The sequence below is a fragment of the Anarrhichthys ocellatus genome, unplaced genomic scaffold (assembly GCF_004355925.1).
Source record: "Anarrhichthys ocellatus isolate YVR2014 unplaced genomic scaffold, GSC_Weel_1.0 scaffold25, whole genome shotgun sequence".
NCBI lineage: Eukaryota > Metazoa > Chordata > Actinopteri > Perciformes > Anarhichadidae > Anarrhichthys > Anarrhichthys ocellatus.
Window position 1 is genome coordinate 4,863,147 of NW_022280055.1, and position 19,991 is coordinate 4,883,137.

Here is a 19,991-nt window from a genome sequence, read left to right on the forward strand (position 1 = left end):
GCTATACTATGACTTTTGACACGCTATACTATGACTTTTGACAAGCTATACTATGACTTTTGACACGCTATACTATGACTTTTGACACGCTATACTATGACTTTTTCGACATGCTATACTATGACTTTTGTTCATATGCTATACTATGACTTTTTCGACATGCTGTACTATGACTTTTTTCGACATGCTATACTATGACTTTTTTTCATATGCTGTACTATGACTTTTTCGACATGCTGTACTATGACTTTTTTCGACATGCTATACTATGACTTTTTTTCATATGCTGTACTATGACTTTTTCGACATGCTGTACTATGACTTTTTTCGACATGCTATACTATGACTTTTTTTCATATGCTGTACTATGACTTTTTCGACATGCTGTACTATGACTTTTGACACGCTATACTATGACTTTTGTTCATATGCTATACTATGACTTTTTTTCATATGCTATACTGTGACTTTTTCGACATGCTGTACTATGACTTTTTCGACACGCTATACTATGACTTGACTTTTTTTCATATGCTATACTATGACTTTTATGACTTTTTGGACATGCTATATGACTTTTTTTGACAAGTCTGTCCCACTACCAGAACCACGAAAAAAAAAAGTTAAAGTTTGAAAACACTTAGAAAAAAAGAGAAATAAATTCATCCAGTATGATGACTTTTTTGGACATGCTATACTTTGACTTTTATGACTTTAATTACCATGATTTACAGATCAGGGTTATGGAATTGTCAGCGCAAGATGTTTGCCATGAAAAGCCTTGTAAACCGTTTATTGTTAGGATTCTTCAAGTCATGGTTGAACAGATGGATGCAATGAAGAAACCTCTTAAATACGACCAATGTTTGTTTACATGTCGGTCCACGATACAAAACACAGAGTTGATAAACATTTCAATGCACATTTTATCAACGCCTACTCCTAAGGGACACACGTTTAGCAGAAGTCAAACAGTATGGATGGAAGATCAGCAGATATGAGTCTTTAAACCACAAAAGTGGGTTACACTGGGGCCTTCATCAGAACAGAGATGGGACCGTGCCTCTGATCCATCACCCCGACAGGTGGGACGTGAGATGTAATACTGTTCTCCTCTCCAAGGCACATTTCTGAGTTCCTTCGAATGTCCTTCATGACCACACCGACATGCTACTGTTAGGTCGTGAAGTTAGGAGGGGTTCTGTTAAAACACAATCCAACAACTGTCCTGTGTCAGCTCTGCACATCTGTTGCCTTTTTTTTCATATTGATGAACGATTCAAAGACCTTTTTAACACTGACTACAACATCCACACAAACATGATTTCAGGTCTATAGTACAAGGGGGACAGAGGTATTTACCGACTCTTCACTGGAGGTGTTTCACAAGAAAGGGAATCACATTTTTGTTTCATCATTTCATTTCAGACGTGCAAGTTAAAGCAATCCTCGTTAAATTACAAAATAAACTGAGGATTCCCCTGATAAAGACAAAACAGCAAAGGTTGCTATCAAACTCTACTAAATTCTACAGTAAAGATAAGAAAAAGGCACATGTACAGCGGCAAATCCGTCTTTTTTTCTTTTGAGTCCTTTGATTTTTGTTGAGTTGTGGCTGAGAGGCTGGCAGCAGAGTGGCATTGTGCAGTTGGTTGCTGCCCACTTCTCCCTTTCCTGTTGAAAGATGGCTTCTCACTGGTCGGCTGCGGTGACGAGTTCAAACCACTGTCTGAGCGCGTCGCTCAGGGTCTCCGGCAAGGCGTTGACGTCTCGCAGGATGACGTAGAAGGGGAAGGGGAACTCGTCCATGTAGGAGCGGATGTCTGGCAGCTCTCCCGGCCCTTTGAATATGGGCACCTTGATGTCGAGGATGGAGTCCTGCAGCACAGCACCATGATTAAGTCACACTTTGTGTCTGGACATTAAGAACATTTAAAAAAAAAAAAGTCAAATCCTTCCTTCACTTACCCGAGAGTTGGGGTTGTCGAGCACCACGAATATGATGAACACGTTTGCGCTGCGTGCGGCCCGCACGGCCGCCGTCACCCGCTCCTTCCCTTCCAGGAACAAGCCCCTGCCGTCGGATACGATGACCAGCAGCTGGGCCGTCTCTGTGGAGCGAGGTGAGAGAGGAACAGCGGATGGTGATGTGACACAATGCGGCTGGTCATGCAGTTACAAAAGGTTAGTTTGTGTGAGCCAACTATTTCCCCAACATTGGTCGGGAACAACACTTTACATGAATGGACCCTATGCCTCAAACCGCCATTCAAACAGGTCTGGTGGTGTTCTTAATGCGTGCCGTTTCTCTAGTTGAACGCAATTAACCAATCAAAGCTTTGTAGGCAGAATTAAGAATGGGGATGGAATCCTTCTACTTAGCTAGCAATTAACTAGCTACAACCAAAGAAGTTTGCGACATGAATGGCAACAACGTTAGGAGGAAATCACAGTGGCTGCGTAAGTTGTTAGACGTCAACTGAAAAAGAAAAAAACGACACCACTTAACACACAACACATTTCTTCAATCAACGTGAATAACCCCCTGTCAAATGGCTGATATTTCTCTTTGGCATCCTCACTATATTCAACCCCTTTCACATTAAACAATCATTTGATCCACACAAATATTGATAAGAGCAGCTTTAAAGCTGAACAACAAACAGTTGTTTGGAATCCCTCAGAAACTCCTACATTTTTTTAAAAGGTCTATGTTAGATATCTATATATAATCTAAGGTTCCATCTAAACTCGACTTCCCGTCTTTCATGGTGCAGAAAGTTTATATAAGTATGTGTGTACTGCGTCTGGAGCTGCTGATCCAGAAATAACTATCAGCTATCTGTCACAGCAGTGCACACTCAGGAGCAGCTCTGCATGGCAGAGACGGTACTGTAGATACCAGGCTCATTCTGTGTTTACACGCCCTGTGCTGGCTGAGCTGCTCCACTACGGGTACTGAAAGTACTAAAACCTTCATCAGTCCACCAGATATTTGTTGATCGTCAATACTTCTATGAACGCTGAATCCTTTTGGAAGTTGAACTAAACCAACAGTCTGACGCACGATGTGTCATTAAATATGCAGGTTGAGTCCTTACCGGAGTTTAGAGATCCAGGAATCTGCTGTCGTGCTGCCAGAAACATTTTTGTCAAGGTGTCCAAAAACTACAGAGGAGAGGCATGAAGAGGAGAGGCATGAAGAGGAGAGGCATGAAGAGGTGACAGGAGGAGATGCACATGAGTCAGTCGCATCGTACGTTTAATGACGAATAGAGCATTAGAGCATCACATTCAAATCAAGAGAGAAACAACTAAACGTTGAATGAGAATATTTAATGCGACAAACTTGTAAAAAAAACAACTAAAAAAAAACATGTATTTATTTGCCATAAACAATTCATCCCGACTATACGGAAGCACTAAGAGGCAAGTGTGAAAACAAAAATGCTTTTCCCAAAAAACTTGTTTTGACAGGTGGAGAAAAAAAAGTTTAGGCAGGTGAATTCTTTTTTTTTTGTGTTTGTTGTTGAAATACTCATTTTGGGCACGAGAGTGCACGACTATCCCATGTTCTAAATAAGACTAAAAGTACTCATGTTTCCTTGCAGAGTTTGTGTGTTAGCAAGTTATGTAGCATAGCTGTCATGTCTTTCTTTTTCTTTTGGATAGAAATGTATTGAAATTAGCCCTAACCTGCCTTTAGGGAAAACCTGAACGCTTTAAGTCCTATTTAGAACATGGGGTAGAGGAGCACTTCACCCTCTTGTGGCAACAAACACAAAAAAAATAATTCCACCTGCAAAACCTTGTTTTCCCTTAAACTGTTCCACAGATGAAAAAAATGAAAGGAACATAGAAAGATTATTCTGGCAAATGTTTTTTAACCATAACATAAACACAGATCAGACTTAGAACATGAATCACCAGAATAGTTTTTCTTACTTGCCTCTACGAGCTTTCTTCCTATTTTAATTACTGTAAAACATCAAACACTATAATTTAATAATTCACACACAGCGGTAACAGTGAAGGACAGTTGATGGAGGAGCAGTACAAAGGAAACACCCACCTGTGCTATCCGGGTCTTCTTCTGCTGGAACTGACAGAGTCGGAGGATCCGAGCGCCTGAGTCATCGTTGAACTGCTGCTGGAAGGGGTGCAGCAGCTGCACCTGCTCGCCAAAGCTGGACGCACGAGCAGACGTTAAAAGGTTAGCTTCACATTAAACACATGATTAAACTCATTGTTATCCCACTATACATGCAGAACCTTACCTGCACACAGACACCTGTCCCACCTCCAGCAGAGTGAGAGCGTTGACGATCACTGAGAGGGATTCAAACGCCAGCTGCACCCCACACACACACACACACACACACACACACACACACAGTACTTATTATAATAATAATACTCATTATGGTCCAGGCAAAGCGATTACCACTGTAAAAAAGAGTCAAAGTCATCGCTCCCTCTTATATGACTAATGATTATTTAGTTTAATTCAGCCACTTTCTGACTGTGGACATGTTGTTATTAGGAGGTTCTATACAGGCAGCATGAGAGATTGAACAACAGGGCCGTCTCTCACCTGTTTAGAGTGGTTGTCCACCATGCTGGAGGAGTCGTCCACAGCCAGACAGATCTGGTACTCCCTCTTGCTGGGCTTGGTCCTCCTCAGCCAGATCTTGTCCTTGCGGAACTGACTGGCGATGTAAGGGATGACCTTCCTCATGTTCAGACGCTTCCCCGTGCGGTAGTCGCCTCTGTGGAGCAGTGGAACAATGAATGTGTGATCGCGCGCGCGTATCTCTTATTAGCGCTGGTAAACAACGAGGCCTCGAAGTGTCATCACAGAAGAAAAAAATTAAATAAAACCAGGGTGAAAACCAGTAAGTAAGACCAGTAACTTGCAAATTGGCGACCACAAGGTTGATGGGAGCAACAAGTCTTTGACCGCATCGTTCGAGAAGCCCACTATAACACATGAGGTGGTGAGTGTGCTGCTCCTCACTTGAGTTTGGCGGCCTGCGTGGGCTCCAGGATGAGGCGGAGCTGCTCACACAGCTGCTGGGACAGAGCTGAGGTCAGAGTCTGGTACTGGTGCCACATGGAGGCTGCTGCGCTCTCCTGGGAACACAGACAGGAACAGATTAGGGACCAGTTACAACCTGGACAATGATATAGTTCGTGGATATGGCTCATTATGAAGACACTTATTTGATATATTGTAGAGCGTTGATCTTTAGTCAAAATGTCCTTGACTTGAAGGTAATGTAAACATCATTTTTAGAAAAGCATGCATGGAAAAAACAAGAAAATAAGTTATTTTTATTAAGACGCATACTCAAAGTGTAACGTAGGTATTTTTCAACCTGGACCCTATTTCCCTCATGTTTTTGTGTCCAAGTGACTAATGGGGAAAGCAATTTCTCAGATTGTTAGAGGTGTTTGAAGTTAGTCTAGTTCTGAAATCTTGCAAGGTGACGTGTCGCCGAAAGACAACAGTGGAAACACGAGCGCCAGCAGGTCAGAGTCTGTTGTGTTATAAAATACGGACGAGGAGGAGAAGAGGAAGTAGAGGTAGCTAACCAGAAACAAAACGAGTCAGTTCCGACGGAGAGATGGAGAGCGGTCGTCAGAGATGTGTTTCATCGGGCAAGTTTGAATTGTTCTTTCATGTCAGTTTATAGCGGCCATGCTTCATGCATTCGTGCGTTACAGAACTATCAAAGAGGACGACGACAGCAGAAACAGCTGATCGATCCTGTGAGTTCACTGTCCGCTATGTCGGAATTTATTCGGCAAACATTTCCAAAATCCATCTGGCGCATGAACTCTTTTTCAACGAAGGCAAAAACCACCATCCAACTATCAAGCGTATTTTTCACATCAGAGGAAGTTTCATCAAATTGCTGTTTCCATTCAGTCTTTCCAATGTGATGCTTCAAAATATATGTGATTGGAAACACAGCTCATGAGAGTGGTGAGATGCCCCTGGATCCATGTTTGATATGTATAATGTTAACCGCTAAAAGAATTCTAGAGTAGGCAAAGTAAAATATTTTTTTGTACGGATTGTTATTTTGCAGACAAAGTTGAACTTGTTACGTGTGTTTAATAAAAAGAGTAATTTGTTCAGCCTCACCTCCTCCTGAGTTCCCCGAGCCTGTTTGTGCCAGGCCTCCAGCTGCAGCTCCATCTGCCTCCTGATCTCCTCCGGGTCGCTCTCTGCTTTCTGCAAACACAAACACAACTCAATGCAATGTAAGCATTTTTTGATTAGTTTACTGTTACGACACAGTCCTGATGCCCAAGGTCAAATGTTTGTGTGAAACAGAGAAGTAAAGAGAAAAGAAGAAAGAGAGAGTAGTTCTCTACCTGCGTGGTGTCCAGCAGCAGCTCAGGAACTGTGTGGATTGTGGATTCTCCACACCTGGCTGCTCGCTCTTCTTCTCTGGTATTTTGTCGGTCCTTCCACCTCTCCTCTTCCTCTTCCTCTCCCTGCCTCTGCACCTCCATCTCCCCACTGTCTATACCTGCACGGCGGGAAGAAGAGGAGGTAGTGGATGATGTCAGGGGATGAGCACGTTTCACCAATAAACATACCAAAAACAAGTTCCTAAAATACTAAAGAATCAAAGTCCAAATGTGTCACCCTTCTGGGAGGCCTTGGTAGAGTCCAGCTGCTCAGGCTTCAGCTCCTGGACCTCAGCAGCCTGGAGGTCCTCTTCCTGCTTCTCTGTCTCCATGGCGACATCCTCATCATTCTGATCGTCCTGGTCCTGGTGAGGTCCTGCTGCTTTCTGCTGGTCTGCACTGGCAACATCTGGAAATGGCAAAGAGGCAAACATTCATCCACTTAAAAACTTGATCTGATGGACACTGGAAATGTGAAATGTTGACCACTGACCGTATGTCTGAGCGTCGTAGGCCGTCTCTCCCTGTTTGATGTGTTCGTACAAGTCTGACTCCTGCTGGGCATCATTCTGCTTGCCGTCCTCGGGGCGATCCGTGCTTCTCTCCACTGTACGCAGGCGCTTGTTAACGCGCTCATTGTAGTCGCCCGTCGACCGCTCGTTGTCTGCTTGGCCAGGTTTTCTCTTGAAGCTCTGGAACGGCACAGTAAATTAACCGTAAACGGACGGACTGAAGAACAAAGGGCAGTAAGAAGTGGAGGTCCCTCTCTCGTACCTGAGTCTTGCTCTGCGCCTGCGTCTGAGAAGCCATCCTCGCCGTCAGCTTCGACTGGTGGCCCTCCGATTGGCTGGCATCGGCGGATCCGCTCCCATGCTCCTAACAAACCACAAAAAAAAGGAAATGGCAGATGGACTTCACAGTGAGTGCTTATTTTTTTCCTAACGTCACATAATATAAGATAGAATCTTTGTTCTAATCCAGCAGGATCAGACAACGAGCCAGCAGCGTACAGAACGCCAGAAAGCCACCCTGGGACATTTTTATCTTAAAAAAGTCAAATACAGTATAAGGTTACTGTACATACCGTTTATAAGATAAAGGTGAGATACTTAATACAGCACATTCAACTGACAATTGTAATCATGACTAAGGAGGCCTGCAGTCATGTCCTGTTTCGTTGGTCGTAGCCAAAATATTTTAGAGAGAAATTCTTCCATAGCCATAAATCTATAGAGAAAAAAAGAAGTTCTGCTCCAAATATGTATATCTAAATATACACCGTATATCTATATAATATATTATCTCTTTAACCATCTCTAGGGGATAGCATTGAAGTCCAAATGATCAGCTTTTTAGTTATATTTTAACCACACCTTCTCTGCTATTGGTTCTGTCACTTAGACAGATATATATATTTTAACTTAAGTGTCACAAATTGTCATAATATTTTCTTCTAGAAGGACTCTTGCCAGGACCTTGAATTGGCCGGACTTTACCAGAACAAGGCCACAAATCTTCCTCAATGATCTGCCTGATTCTCTCTCCAATAAGAAATTTCAAGTCGTTTTGGAAAATGTCTGAACTCTGTTGCTACATAATTGCAATATTAGATGTTTGTATGCATCTTTGAATATGCTGGTAAATGCTCTATCCTCCTTGTTTGATTTCTTCACCACATTCTATACATGTCCAAGGTTATACTGTGTGAAGTTACAGTGCAGGATGCTGTCACACCGCTCTGTAATGGCCAATGGCAAAAACCACATATGAAGACCAGAGGGCTCAAACATGCCCCCCCTTGTGTGAGGTGAAACCTCTGCAGGCCTGAGGCCCCGCCCCGAGGTGGAGCGTACCTCTTTGGCTTGGTCTCTCTCCGACGCCTCTCCTGCCAGCTCCACAGCTGTGTCGCTCTGAACGCTCTGCTCTCCGGTCTGACCGTCTGTGTTGTGCTCCTTCCTCTCGGCTGCCTCGGGCTGTTCCTCATCCTCGCCTGCTCCTTCCTCCTCCTCCTCCTGTAAGCATTAGAATGTCCCAACAGTGACACACAGAACAGAACCATGTGTGTGGACAGCTTCTGTGTTCATCAAAAGGGTACAGCAGTTCATTGACACACACAAACACACACACACACCTTTGGTTTGGGTCCTTTGTCATTTGGAATAGTCAGATTTTCATCTCTTCCTGCCTCCTGTCCTCTCTCCTCCTCTTCCTCGTCTTTCTCCGCACACTCCTCATCTCCCTCTGCTTTCTCTCCCCCTCCCTCCTCCTCCTTGTCCTTCTCTCCCTCTTCAGTCTTGGGCTCCTGGTCGTTCTCCTCTCCTGGCTGGTCCGCCTGGTCCTCCTCCATCTTCTCTCCTCCCTCCTCCGCCTCCTCGCCTCCGTCTTTCTGTCCATCCTCCTTCTCGTCCTGGGCCATGGCTTTCTCGTCAATGTTGAATGGATTCTCCTCTGAAGAGGGGGGAAAAAGCCAGACTGTAACATTCACTGATCTGATTCAAATGCCCAAAACAAACGCTGTGTCATGGCCTCCGTGTTTCACAGTTTGTGTTAAAAGGGACTCCACGTATTAACTGTGATACCTGAGTTCATGTAACTACCGCAAACAAATGAGACCATAGACTTCACAACAGCGAGCCTCTTTCTATAAAATGTTGCCATTGTACTATTCGGCTCGCTCTGTGCGCTCGTACCACGTGCATGCTCCTGGTTTCTGTGTGTGCGCATTGAGACTAATTTAAGACCGTACGGGTGTGGAAAACGTAATGAAAACGATCCATTTAGCTGTTGCCGTGTTCCAAAACTACAACGCTCTGTGGCTGCTTCTTTTAAAAAGCTAAATGAGGCGAAAGAGGGGGAGGCTGGTGGGGAGGGAGACACAACAAGAGGGTTCTGACTCAGTCGCCAGTGACTGAGCCAGTGTGACTGATTAATACCAGCGGTGGAAGAAGTAGGCAGCTATGGCCTTTTACATCAGTAAAAGTACTAATATCACAATGTAAAACTGTAAAAGACAGAAATGTGGTCATATGCACGTTATACATTGCAGAGCGGTGTTACTGTTTCACCCGGCCTCGTCTGCGGCTCTCACCATCGCCCTCTCCCTCGCCCTCGTCTCCAGCCTCTTCCTCCTGGTCCAGGTTGAGATCCTCGGGCAGATCCATGGCCTCAGGCTCCGGCCTCTTGTCCTGCTGACCGTGGTAGGGGTCCACTTCGTCCTCATCAAACTCCCGCTGGGAAACAGCAAGAGCACGGATCAGAAAGCAGCAAAGCCGTGAAATAAAGAGATGTGTGTGGGAAATATCAGTTACTAATTGTGGATGAACTTCAGCGATTGGGTGCAAAGGGGGGGCATCTGTGAATTTGTTCACTTCTTAATAAAAACATTACCTCATCGCCTTGTTCATTGATTTTCTCCTTCTCCTCCACGTCCATCTGTTCATCTTTGTCCTGGTGTTTCTTGTCTTTGCTGGGGTCTGCGGCATCCAAGTTGTCGTCTTTAGCAACCAGCTCTGATTCACCCTAACGATCCAGTGTTGACAGGAAAATGAGGGCACATTGACAAAAAATTACATCTATCTGGCTTAAATAAAGATTCACTTAAAATCAGCAACTAGAAATATTTGACGGGCACCTTTTAAACTGCTGCTCTATAAATTCAAATGTTTCAAATAGTGTGTTGTGTACCTCGTCCATGCCCTGGCCGGACTCTTCCTCCTTGTCACTTCCTTCCTCCCCGTCATCGTCCTCATCATCGTCCCCCCACATTCTCTCATCCAGAGTGTCCGTCTGTCCTTCACCCAAGTCACCCATCTTTTTATCCAGCTCCTCCTCCTCCTCTTTAGCCGAGTCATCATCTTCACCTGCGCACCATTCAAAACAAGTAAAATACACTCAGCGGCGATTCTGGGAGACGTTTCCACGTTCATTTACAAATCATTTTAGGTTTTCACAGTCTTGTTTGTGGAACAAACCCCAAAAATGAGTGGGCCCCATAAGGTCAGTGGACAAGTTACCTGCTTCATTCTCATCCCCATCTTGCATTTTGCCATCAAAGTCCTCTGACATCTCGATGGCGTTGTCCTCTGCCTTGATCTTCCCTTTATCCTCCTCTTCTTCCTTTTCCTGACCCTCCTGTAAAGTGTCCTCCACCTGGAAGAAGACGAAGAACACGTAGACAGCTTTATGAGAAATGTTGGTCAAATAATCCACCCCAGACATTTGATAGGCTTCTCATACATTCAGCATTTTCTCAGCTAATTACTCTTCTTCTTACTTTTCCCAGTGCTTTAAACCACATCTCACAGCCTTCAGCAGCTGATGGAGATTGCTCTTTGTTCATTACAAACTCAGCTAATGAAGCTCATAAGATGCAGTTGAAAGCTTTAAAAAAAAAAAAAGCCAGTAAGCAGACCTCGAGTGAATCAGTTTTGAGAAGTAAAATTACCTGATCTTCATTCTCAATCTTGTCACTGACATCTTTGTTGCCCTCGCCCTCTCCTATTCCTCCGCCCTCATAGTCGTGGAACTGTGTGGCACCTTCTCCGTCTCCACCGGCCATCAGGTCCTGAGGCAGGCAGAATCCCTGTGGAGAGGAGGGGGGCCACAACAAACATTTAGTCACTGCTTTCAGTTGAACGTCATAACCGATATACAACAATGCCGGTACGGAAGCCCTGAGAGGCAATCGAGGGGGAAAAAAAGGAATTGGAGATGCATTTAAATTGTTTTTTAATTGAGTTTTGCCAGCATGATCTTTCTTACTTCCTTAAAAAAGAAATAGCATTTATTTTTATTACAACTTGTTTACACCAAAGACATATATATACGGTAATAACCTCATAATCTAAAACCCATAACATATATCGAGACACCTCTAAAAGCTAAGATGGTGCATTTAAACCAGGTCTGGACAGGGGTATCATCTTTCTAGGAGATTTCTGCCTTTAATAGACACCACCTTCCAGCTACTGCAGCAGACATTTTTAGCTTCCAAATTGTATAAATTCCATTTTCTACAATTGTGACTGCTGTCTCACTGCAACAGCAGAAACGTAACCATGCTGCTTTTAAACCAGACACTAAAAGGTGCCGTGTGTCATTTCTTTTACAACATCTTACAACATTTCAAAAGCCCATCACCACATCCCTTTGGGGGAAGACTGGCAGGAAGAGCTGGGTACTGAAGATAAACATCAAGGGTGGGAAACCTGTATTGAAAATATTCACAGCAGTTGATAGATTGCACTTCTCTCCCACTAGATTACATCACGCTTCTGTGTGAAATGTTCAAAAGACCCAGGAACCCTGTGCCACCAGTTCTTACCATGCGATAGATTGCAGACTTTTTGGGTTCATTCGTTTGATTTTCTTGCCGAGCCTTTTAATAAAGACTTCTTTAAAAAAATAAAGTGTATTTTTTGTGTTTGATTGGCTGTATTTCTATACCACTTTTCAAAATCAATGCAAATTCACGATTATTGTGTTAAAACCTATTTTCCATCTGTTCTTAAGTCATAAACACAGGAGATCTCACTTGCCTCTGAGGGTATATACCCGTGTGTGTGTGTGTGTATGTATGTATGTATATATATATATATTTTCCGGGTTGAGAATGAGTATCGTTTGTCATGTCCGTACCTTCTGGGCGAGCTCTGTGAAGATGCTGGCCAGCACAGACAGCAGTTTGCCTGTGCTCCTGTGTGCTGCCAGTGACACGGCCACGTAGTAACGCACCACGTCAGTGTAGATCCCCAGCAGAGGCTCCAGATGCACCAGCATCCTGCATGCTCGGTTCACCTCCTAGACACACACATGGAGAGACGTTGATGGCAATATTTCAAAAATAAGGGCGTACTGTTATTCAAGACTTCATCGAGGATTACCAAATCAATTCTGTAGATGTGTCTGGAGAAGCAAGTTAGAACTAACTGGATCACTCTACCTGGCTCACCATCATATGAGCTTTAATTAGCTGAATCCTTTTAAAGGCACCATAGCCATGTGTATTAGTTAAGATGAGAATGAATATAAAGAATGGGCTCACTGATTCAAACCATAGTCACTGGCTCATCAAAGGAAAGTCCACTTTCAATGCAGCTGGACAGTAAAGTATTCTAGATGTCACGCGAGCAGCTGTTCTTGGTACCTGGAGCTGTGGTGGCTGACAGGAGTCTCTGTGTGTCCTCAGGCGGCTCAGCAGCCTCTCCAGCCCGCCGCTAACATCTCCCACACACAGAGCCTCCACCTCGGCTGCCAGCTCCTCCTCCAGGAGTCGAGTCAGGTGGCCGGGCTTCAGCAGGTCCTCCACGGGCTCTTCTTCCTCCTCCTCCTTCTCCTCCTCCTCAGCACCCCCTGAAACATGACAATCTAATATACATATTAAGAACACTTTGTCATTTTTCACCTTTTCCATTTACAATGAGTCGTCAACAATGGTGGGTAAGCTAGTTGGAAAGTGCAGTGAGCTAAGCTACCAGTCACTCGACATTAAATGAAGCTTTACATTGAACCAACCATATAAACTTGTATATAAATGGATATAAGCCTACTATAAATAATATCATAATTGAGTGATAATATTATTCATAATATAGAGATGTCGTAGGCATCAGTCCAAGGATTAGTACGTGATCTCACCATTGCACAGAAATGCTTCTGTCGGCTACACACATCCGTCTATTGTCAAGCCATGTTCAGACAACCTTAGTCCGATTTTTTCATTTTTTTGGAAAGCTAAAATCTATACATTTATCAGCACTTTATGCTAAGCGGGCTACAGATATAACAGCCAAAGACCATGTCTCCAGTAAACACAGAAGCATCAAAACTGTTCATTTTCCATCATGCTCACTGAAAGGTCAGAATTTGGTGCAAGAAAAAGTCCATGTAGCCATCCTGTTTGGTGTCAAGAGTACAGGTCAAACCTGGCAGTAAGATGATGTGGGGAACGTTTGTCTGGCACACATTAAAGCCCCCTGACAGATGAACTTCTAAACAGCCTGCGATAACTGCTGCTCCCTGACGGCATCATTCTCACCTCTCTCCCCACACTGCTCATTCTCCCTCCTCTTCACAAGCGTCTGGACAGCACACAGCACCGTGTTGATGTTCGTCTCCAGCTCAGCAGAGAACTCGGTACAGAAGGCAGGCTGCTGATCTGTTAGGAGAGGTAGATAAGCAAAGGAACTGTGGAATCATGGTGCTAGATGGAGTTTCTTCTTACTGTACAGTTCAATTTTGTCATGTCTGTGAGCAAGATGTCAGGTTATTAATAACCAAAGGAATGATAGCATATGGCTCGTTGCATTCACCTGAGTGCTGGTGTCCCAGGGAGAGCAGCTGGGTCTTCCAGGTGGTGAACTCGGTGATGCTAGCCTCCACCTGTCCTCTGACATACTGCAGGCTCTGGGTGATGCCCGGCTGGCTGTCTGCGCCGCCGACGCACACGGTCGGGGTGAAGAGCTGCTCCATGCCGGGCATCTGAGCCGTTGCAGCTGCCAGCTGGTCGAAGGCCGAACAGCATGTGACAAAATGGTTCCTGTGGAAACAGACAGTGTAATTGGGGCCGCTTTTTTTCTTATCGCTGAGCCAGATTTCAGATAAACCCTTGGTGTTTTACCATGTGTGGAGCGCTCTCTCGGAGTTCTCCTGCGCCACATTGTCCAGCTCCGCCTTCAGGCTCTGAGTCTGCTTCAACATTGCATCCGTGCGCTGGTTTAGCTGGCACCAGGCGGCGTCTCCCCTCCGCATCAGGCAGCCGGGGGGTTGGCGCTGCGCCGCCAGCGGGGACGGACACCTCAGGGTGTGCTGCCTGCAGCTGCTGGTCTCCTCCTTCTGCTGGAGGTCCTCCGGGCAGCACTGCAGCAGCCAGGCCAGCTGCTGCAGGAGGGTGGTGCACTGGGCAGCCAGCGCCTGGCCTCTGCTGACCCAAGCCTGGAGAGAGGCCTGGGGCGGGAGGGCGCAGCCTGCGTCCTCACTGGAGCTCTGGAGGTTGGCCTTGATGTCCTTGACGCTGTCTGTTAGCCTCCTAAGAGCGGTACGACGATAGGTCAGGCTCCGGCATTTAACAACACAGCAACACATCGTGGATCATTTTCAACTTAATATATCCATTCTGGCTACAGGTTATCTATGGCTTCATAAAATGTAAAAATGTAAAAATACATCTGAAACATTTATATTATTATTGTATACTAAAGGTGAAATTTCCTCCAGGGATGAGGGCACATGTCCCCCCAGGTTTATTATTAATTAAACATCAACCTCCAACTTCCAAAATCCAGATGTTTTCATTTGCCTGTTTAACATCAAGGATAAGACCGTAAAGGACATAACTCCTTGTTGTAGAAAAATTGTCACACAATCGTAATACAACCACTTGTGAAACCAAACCTACACCCTTGCTCCATACGGTGTCTTGTAAACATATTCGTGTGGCGGCAGACTGACCTGAGATGGACCCACTGCTCAGTGAGCTTGGCCAGTCGTTGCCTCTGTTTGAGGAGCAGCCTGAAAAGGTGAGAGGAGAATCCTCTGCAGCGCTCTATGTTCCCCAAACCCAGCTCCTACAACCAAACAGTAACACACACACACACACACACACACACACACACACACACACACACACACACACACACACAATTCAAACTACAGAGACGACATACGCGGATGCAGAAACATAGACTGAGGAACTGCAGCAGAAGTGATCTACGGAAACCCCGAGAGACGAGTGAGAAAAAAGAAACCTGTCGATTCATTTTCGAAGTCTGATCTAAACAGCGTTCTCTCCTGAGTTTATGACTTAAAGGGTGCTTTGTATGAGATTGGTAAAATTTCGATTGCCACTCAACATGGTGATGGATGAGCAGGTGGCTCGCGGCGTTAACAGCGTGCAGACTATGGCAAAAGTGTTGATAGCGCTAACAGTGTTTAACTGAAGGGGAACCGAAGGGTGTGTACCATGCCTCTTGTGGCCGAAATGAGTATTACGACAACAAACACTTCGAAAAATGACCCTCTCAAAAAAGAAACTTATTCTCCTGTTCTGAAGTCATTAACACAGGAGAGATACAACTTGGACCAAGACTTAGAAAAGCAGATTTTGTTTTTCTTCTCACTTCAACGTAAGAGTGGTAAATGCAACTAAAGTTGTTATGTTGTGGACCACCAGACAATCAGTATCTGACCTTGGCAGCCTGCTGAAGAGATGTCTGCAGGACGTTTCTCCTGGCCCATGAACGGTAGAAGTACGTCTGACATCCGTCCCATGCTGACAGCAACTCTGTAAACAACCTGCAACACCGAGGATGCAGAGAAAATGTCTTTCAGAGAGCACAGAATACACAATCTAGAGTTGTGCACTACTCACCTAAGCCTGGTTTCTCAGTAACATTAAGGATTAAATAAATTCAATAAAGCCTCCCATAGACTTATAGGTTTTTCACTTTAGCTTACATTAACAACCATAATGGCCAGACTATACCAAAACCCTTGAGTGTATACAATATTAGGGAATAGCACAAGTAGAAAAGTGTCATAAAGTCATCAAGCTAAATCAGCATTATCAGCTTAAGTTTGCTAGCTTTAGCTTAAACCAAAATAACCAGCTGTTAGTGCATCTATGAACAAGTTGTATTTACATGCTCTCGGCCTGCTCCTGGTTCCTGACCGCAGAAAGAGCGGTGCTCATCTCCAGCGGCTGCATACAGAGGGTTTGCTCTGGGTCGACTGTCCTGTTCCACGTCAGACCTTTACGGTACGACAGCCCTAAATGGGACCATGATACAAATAGATGTTTTTACTTTCTGAGTCTTAAATTACTATGCAACACGTTTGAATCAGTGGGGGGAAAACTCACCTATTTCTGTGAGCATCTTGAAGAGATCTGACAGAGCTCTCTGCTTCTGCTGCAGGATGTGCTTGACCTCAGATTTCTGCTTATCTTTCTCTGCCGACGCGTCAACGGTGAGGTTCTGCAGGTCCCGCAGGTTGCTGATGACCTCGCCTGGAAAGAAGGGGAGAAAAGATTACAGCGTTAACACTGAGGGCTTTGCAGCAAATTGAGCAGCTTCGTAATGTAATGAAAAATGCCTGAAAACACACACAAATAAACGACAAACAAATATCTTCCTTGCATCATCCTAAAAGGTATAATAGAGAGAAAAGTATACAAAAAAAGATTCCCTCTCAATCATCAGTTATGACCCACTAGAGGTGTGTGGCTGTGTCTGTGCCAACCAGGTTGCAAAATGAAGTATAGTAGTGCTTGTGTAGAAGTCTATGAGAAAATGACTCTACTTCTCACTTGATATATTACCTTAATAAACATTGTAAACATGAGTTTAGAGTCTCAATCTCTAGTGTCAAGTCTTCTTCAATACAGCATTTAAAGTCAAATAGATGACAAAGTCCGTTAGACTTTGATATTTATTGTTTACAAAGTGGGATTCTTACCAGTGAAGCAGTCCAGGTCTTCGGCCAGCTCAGGCACTGGGTTTTTCTTCAGCAGCTGGACGCACAGTTTCTTCATCTTCCTGGTGAGAACGGGCAGACGCCCCTGTAGAGATGAAGCATCGACTCCTTCTTCTGGGCCCTCCAGCTGAAATGACCAGTTCAGCTTAGGTTATTCACTCATTATTCATCACCATAAACAACATGACAATAGCGTGATCAAATGGATAACAACGAAAACACTTGTACCTGTAGATCTCTGCCCTTCCCAGGCAGGCTGCTCTTCAGCGCCTTATGAACCCGATGGATGGGCGTCTCCTCCGGGTTGGCGTCCACGCTGTCCAAGCTGGCGCTGCTTCCCTGTTCCACCAGAGAGGGAACACTCGCACCATTCAGAGCCTCCTGCAACTTCCTGACAAACTTGAAGAGAGTCCTGAGAGAAAAGGAGTAAAGGCAGAACAACGTCGGTGGGCAGGGCGGCCATCTGTCCTGCCAAAGCAAGTCCTAACAAACAAACAAGTGGCTTCGCACAAAACAATCGTGGTGATAATAATTTACCGATGCGTCCTATCCACCGACTGTTTGATGGACCAGAAACTGACGTCGTTCCACTTGGAGATCTTGACGAAGTCCTGAAGACAACAATTGATATCACGGATGAAACTGTGCTGCTCTAAAATGTATGGACACAAGGTTTCAGAGTATGGGTATGCGATGAAAAAGGACGCCGATACGAACCTTGAGCTCCTTCTCGATGGGCTGTCTGAGCTTCCCGATCTTGGTCTGGATGCAGTCGGAGAACTGGCTATAGTATTTGTGCAGGTTCCACAAGAGGCTGGACAATGACTCTGTATGGCAAGGAAAGAGTTAACAGGTCATCCCCCTCCGACAATAGTGCAGCCTCTCTCACAGCCAAAAAGCAACAGATACTAGACCGTGTTTTGACCTTTAACTATCGGGTTCATTTGGCTGTACATAGGTCAAATGAATTTTTGAAATGACTAAAGCTGGTAATTTCCATCGCGCTGTTGAGTTTAGTCGAACTCCAATCAGCGAGGTGTGGTTGACGCTGTCTGGTCAACGGATCAATACGATTGTCAATATCCAAGCAGGATTTGATTAGTTGACAAATTGCTGCTCTTTTATACAAGCAAATGTCCGACACTGTGGAGGCCTGTTTGTATAAGATGTTTGCATCTTGATGCGCTTCACCACTGACCCTCAACCATTGCATCCTTTTGCCGGTTGCTTGTCATGTAGGCGAAACACAGGTTGAAGGCTGCCTATTATTACTTCATGGCCAGTATGGAGAACAGTGAAGGATAACTCTTTTACTCAGAGAGTATGTGAGCATTGAATCAAGATGGACTTGTATAGAGTGGGGGAGGCTGACCTTGTCCTGGCTGGTTGGGGATCAGCAGGAGGTGGCAGTGGAAGCCCATCAGCATGCCTAGGCGGGTGTGGAACTCCCCCAGGCTGGAGCCCTCCATGAAGGCCTGGAGGGTGGAGGACACCGAGGACAGGGAGAGGCACTCCACCTCCTCACCTGAAGAGGACAGTAACGGGGAGACAAAACATTTCAATGGTGTAATCATTCTTTGGGGTTATACACTCGTTTGACTGTGCAAGGGAGTTTATATTTGTCCCCGTTTTTGCTCATTTTGCGTCTGTAGAAACATGCGGTTTGTTATAGCACCGAGCTATTTATATTCTATTAGTTTCCACTTACAGAGGTATACAGATTGTCCAGCAGGTAAAAAGCACAGAGCTTCTTTTGCGCTTCAAATAAATAACAAACATCAACACCCACCCAGAGCCATTGTGCACGTACCTGTATTAGCATCCGTCCTATGTTCTTCCAGATATCTCTCTACTAGCTGGTAGATGGAGAACCAGTGTTTGGTTGATTTCTCAGTGTTCCGCTTCATTACGTTGTCCAGACTGCTCGACCAGCAACTACCACACAAGAGAGACAAGGAGAGGGCACATTCACATACTTGTATCAAGGACTCCAGTTCCAGTTTTACTCTCTCTCTCATCTAGTATCTAAAGGCAAACGTAACAGAGGATGCTGGCTGCATTCAAGCCCTTTGTGTCTTACTTGAGCTCTAGTTTGCGCCACTGGATAATGAGCTGGGTGACGGGTTCCAGTTCCTTCCGCAGAGAGACTGAGCGGCTGGCGTTATTCTCCCAGTCCTGACAGGAACAGCAGAGAACGGACAAGCAAAAAATAGTCACCGATTTATTTTCTTGTTAATTAAACGTGTCAACACTAGGGAGGGAGCTCACTAATGCAATCGTGCACGGCACACAAGGAATCCTGCTAACGGAGCTCACCTGTGCTTTATTGAGCAGGATCTCCAGCCCATTGAGGAACTTGGCCAGCGGGCTGGCCAGACTGAAAGCCATGATCCTCTCCACGACCGCAGTCAGCTGGAAAACAACACACAGAGACAGATAGCACATTATAGCAAGACAGATAGTCCACCTCTACAGCAGGACATCTACGTTGACTACAGGCCACAGGACCAGACCGGTCACATGGAATGTTGTGCACAGATTTTCTAATCTGTGTAGAGATCATGTAGTTTTGCGATTCTAGATGGACATTGTGGGTTAAAAACTTGGTGTGGTATTCGATTCTGCCTTTAAGTTTGACAGGAGGAAAATGTCACAGGTTTGATCCTGGGAACAACCAAAGCACATCCATCATTGCTTGCATTAAGACATTGAAACCCTTCGTGCTAACGTACCGCGAGCCTTGATGTAAAAAAAAGGGCTACTAACCTGTACGAGAGCTGGGTGCTCTGGCCAGTCGTCTAGTCTCTGCTTCACGCCCACACTCAGCTGCTCCAGGACAGGAAGACAGAGGCGGGCCTCGCTCATGTTGGGCTGCTGGTAGAAGTCATAAGGTCCTTCTGAGGCGACAGACAGACCATCGGGGCCCCCCGAGCCCTGCACGGTGTTCTGGAGGAGGGCGGAGACCAGCAGTTCACTGCCTGTGAGCTGCTGGTCCAGTTCAGCATCTGAGTGGGAAACGCACGGGTCATGATCCAGTTATACTCCACTCACAAGAGTACATTTCTGCTTTGCCGCTGGAAAATGATGGAAACTTGTTC

The 19,991-nt window shown here is 45.2% G+C and overlaps 1 protein-coding gene across 3 annotated transcripts in view; it reads right to left on the minus strand.

Moving 5' to 3' along the window:
• Positions 1 to 581: 581 nt before the first annotated feature.
• The window catches only part of mdn1 (midasin AAA ATPase 1), a 53,267-nt gene continuing 33,857 nt past the window's right edge, over positions 582 to 19,991 (minus strand). The window contains exons 66-102 of one of the 3 annotated variants that reach the window (XM_031861445.1): positions 19,660 to 19,898; positions 19,210 to 19,305; positions 18,974 to 19,068; positions 18,704 to 18,828; positions 18,266 to 18,418; positions 17,611 to 17,720; positions 17,431 to 17,504; positions 17,122 to 17,305; positions 16,876 to 17,020; positions 16,280 to 16,426; positions 16,062 to 16,188; positions 15,609 to 15,714; positions 14,872 to 14,987; positions 14,042 to 14,449; positions 13,734 to 13,960; positions 13,460 to 13,579; positions 12,569 to 12,789; positions 12,061 to 12,222; positions 10,868 to 11,005; positions 10,437 to 10,572; positions 10,108 to 10,283; positions 9,811 to 9,942; positions 9,512 to 9,653; positions 8,555 to 8,871; positions 8,277 to 8,435; positions 7,198 to 7,299; positions 6,917 to 7,115; positions 6,662 to 6,832; positions 6,385 to 6,542; positions 6,152 to 6,241; positions 5,018 to 5,133; positions 4,595 to 4,769; positions 4,278 to 4,351; positions 4,073 to 4,187; positions 3,102 to 3,168; positions 1,969 to 2,111; positions 582 to 1,878 (exon numbers count right to left, since the gene is read on the minus strand). In XM_031861445.1, the coding sequence (XP_031717305.1) occupies positions 1,693 to 1,878; positions 1,969 to 2,111; positions 3,102 to 3,168; positions 4,073 to 4,187; positions 4,278 to 4,351; positions 4,595 to 4,769; positions 5,018 to 5,133; positions 6,152 to 6,241; positions 6,385 to 6,542; positions 6,662 to 6,832; positions 6,917 to 7,115; positions 7,198 to 7,299; positions 8,277 to 8,435; positions 8,555 to 8,871; positions 9,512 to 9,653; positions 9,811 to 9,942; positions 10,108 to 10,283; positions 10,437 to 10,572; positions 10,868 to 11,005; positions 12,061 to 12,222; positions 12,569 to 12,789; positions 13,460 to 13,579; positions 13,734 to 13,960; positions 14,042 to 14,449; positions 14,872 to 14,987; positions 15,609 to 15,714; positions 16,062 to 16,188; positions 16,280 to 16,426; positions 16,876 to 17,020; positions 17,122 to 17,305; positions 17,431 to 17,504; positions 17,611 to 17,720; positions 18,266 to 18,418; positions 18,704 to 18,828; positions 18,974 to 19,068; positions 19,210 to 19,305; positions 19,660 to 19,898 (5,651 nt within the window). In that variant the 3' untranslated portion in view covers positions 582 to 1,692. Of the gene's footprint in view, positions 1,879 to 1,968; positions 2,112 to 3,101; positions 3,169 to 4,072; positions 4,188 to 4,277; positions 4,352 to 4,594; positions 4,770 to 5,017; positions 5,134 to 6,151; positions 6,242 to 6,384; positions 6,543 to 6,661; positions 6,833 to 6,916; positions 7,116 to 7,197; positions 7,300 to 8,276; positions 8,436 to 8,554; positions 9,654 to 9,810; positions 9,943 to 10,107; positions 10,284 to 10,436; positions 10,573 to 10,867; positions 11,006 to 12,060; positions 12,223 to 12,568; positions 12,790 to 13,459; positions 13,580 to 13,733; positions 13,961 to 14,041; positions 14,450 to 14,871; positions 14,988 to 15,608; positions 15,715 to 16,061; positions 16,189 to 16,279; positions 16,427 to 16,875; positions 17,021 to 17,121; positions 17,306 to 17,430; positions 17,505 to 17,610; positions 17,721 to 18,265; positions 18,419 to 18,703; positions 18,829 to 18,973; positions 19,069 to 19,209; positions 19,306 to 19,659; positions 19,899 to 19,991 lie in introns of those variants that run through there. The other 2 variants (XM_031861446.1, XM_031861447.1) reach the window with 2 other exon arrangements.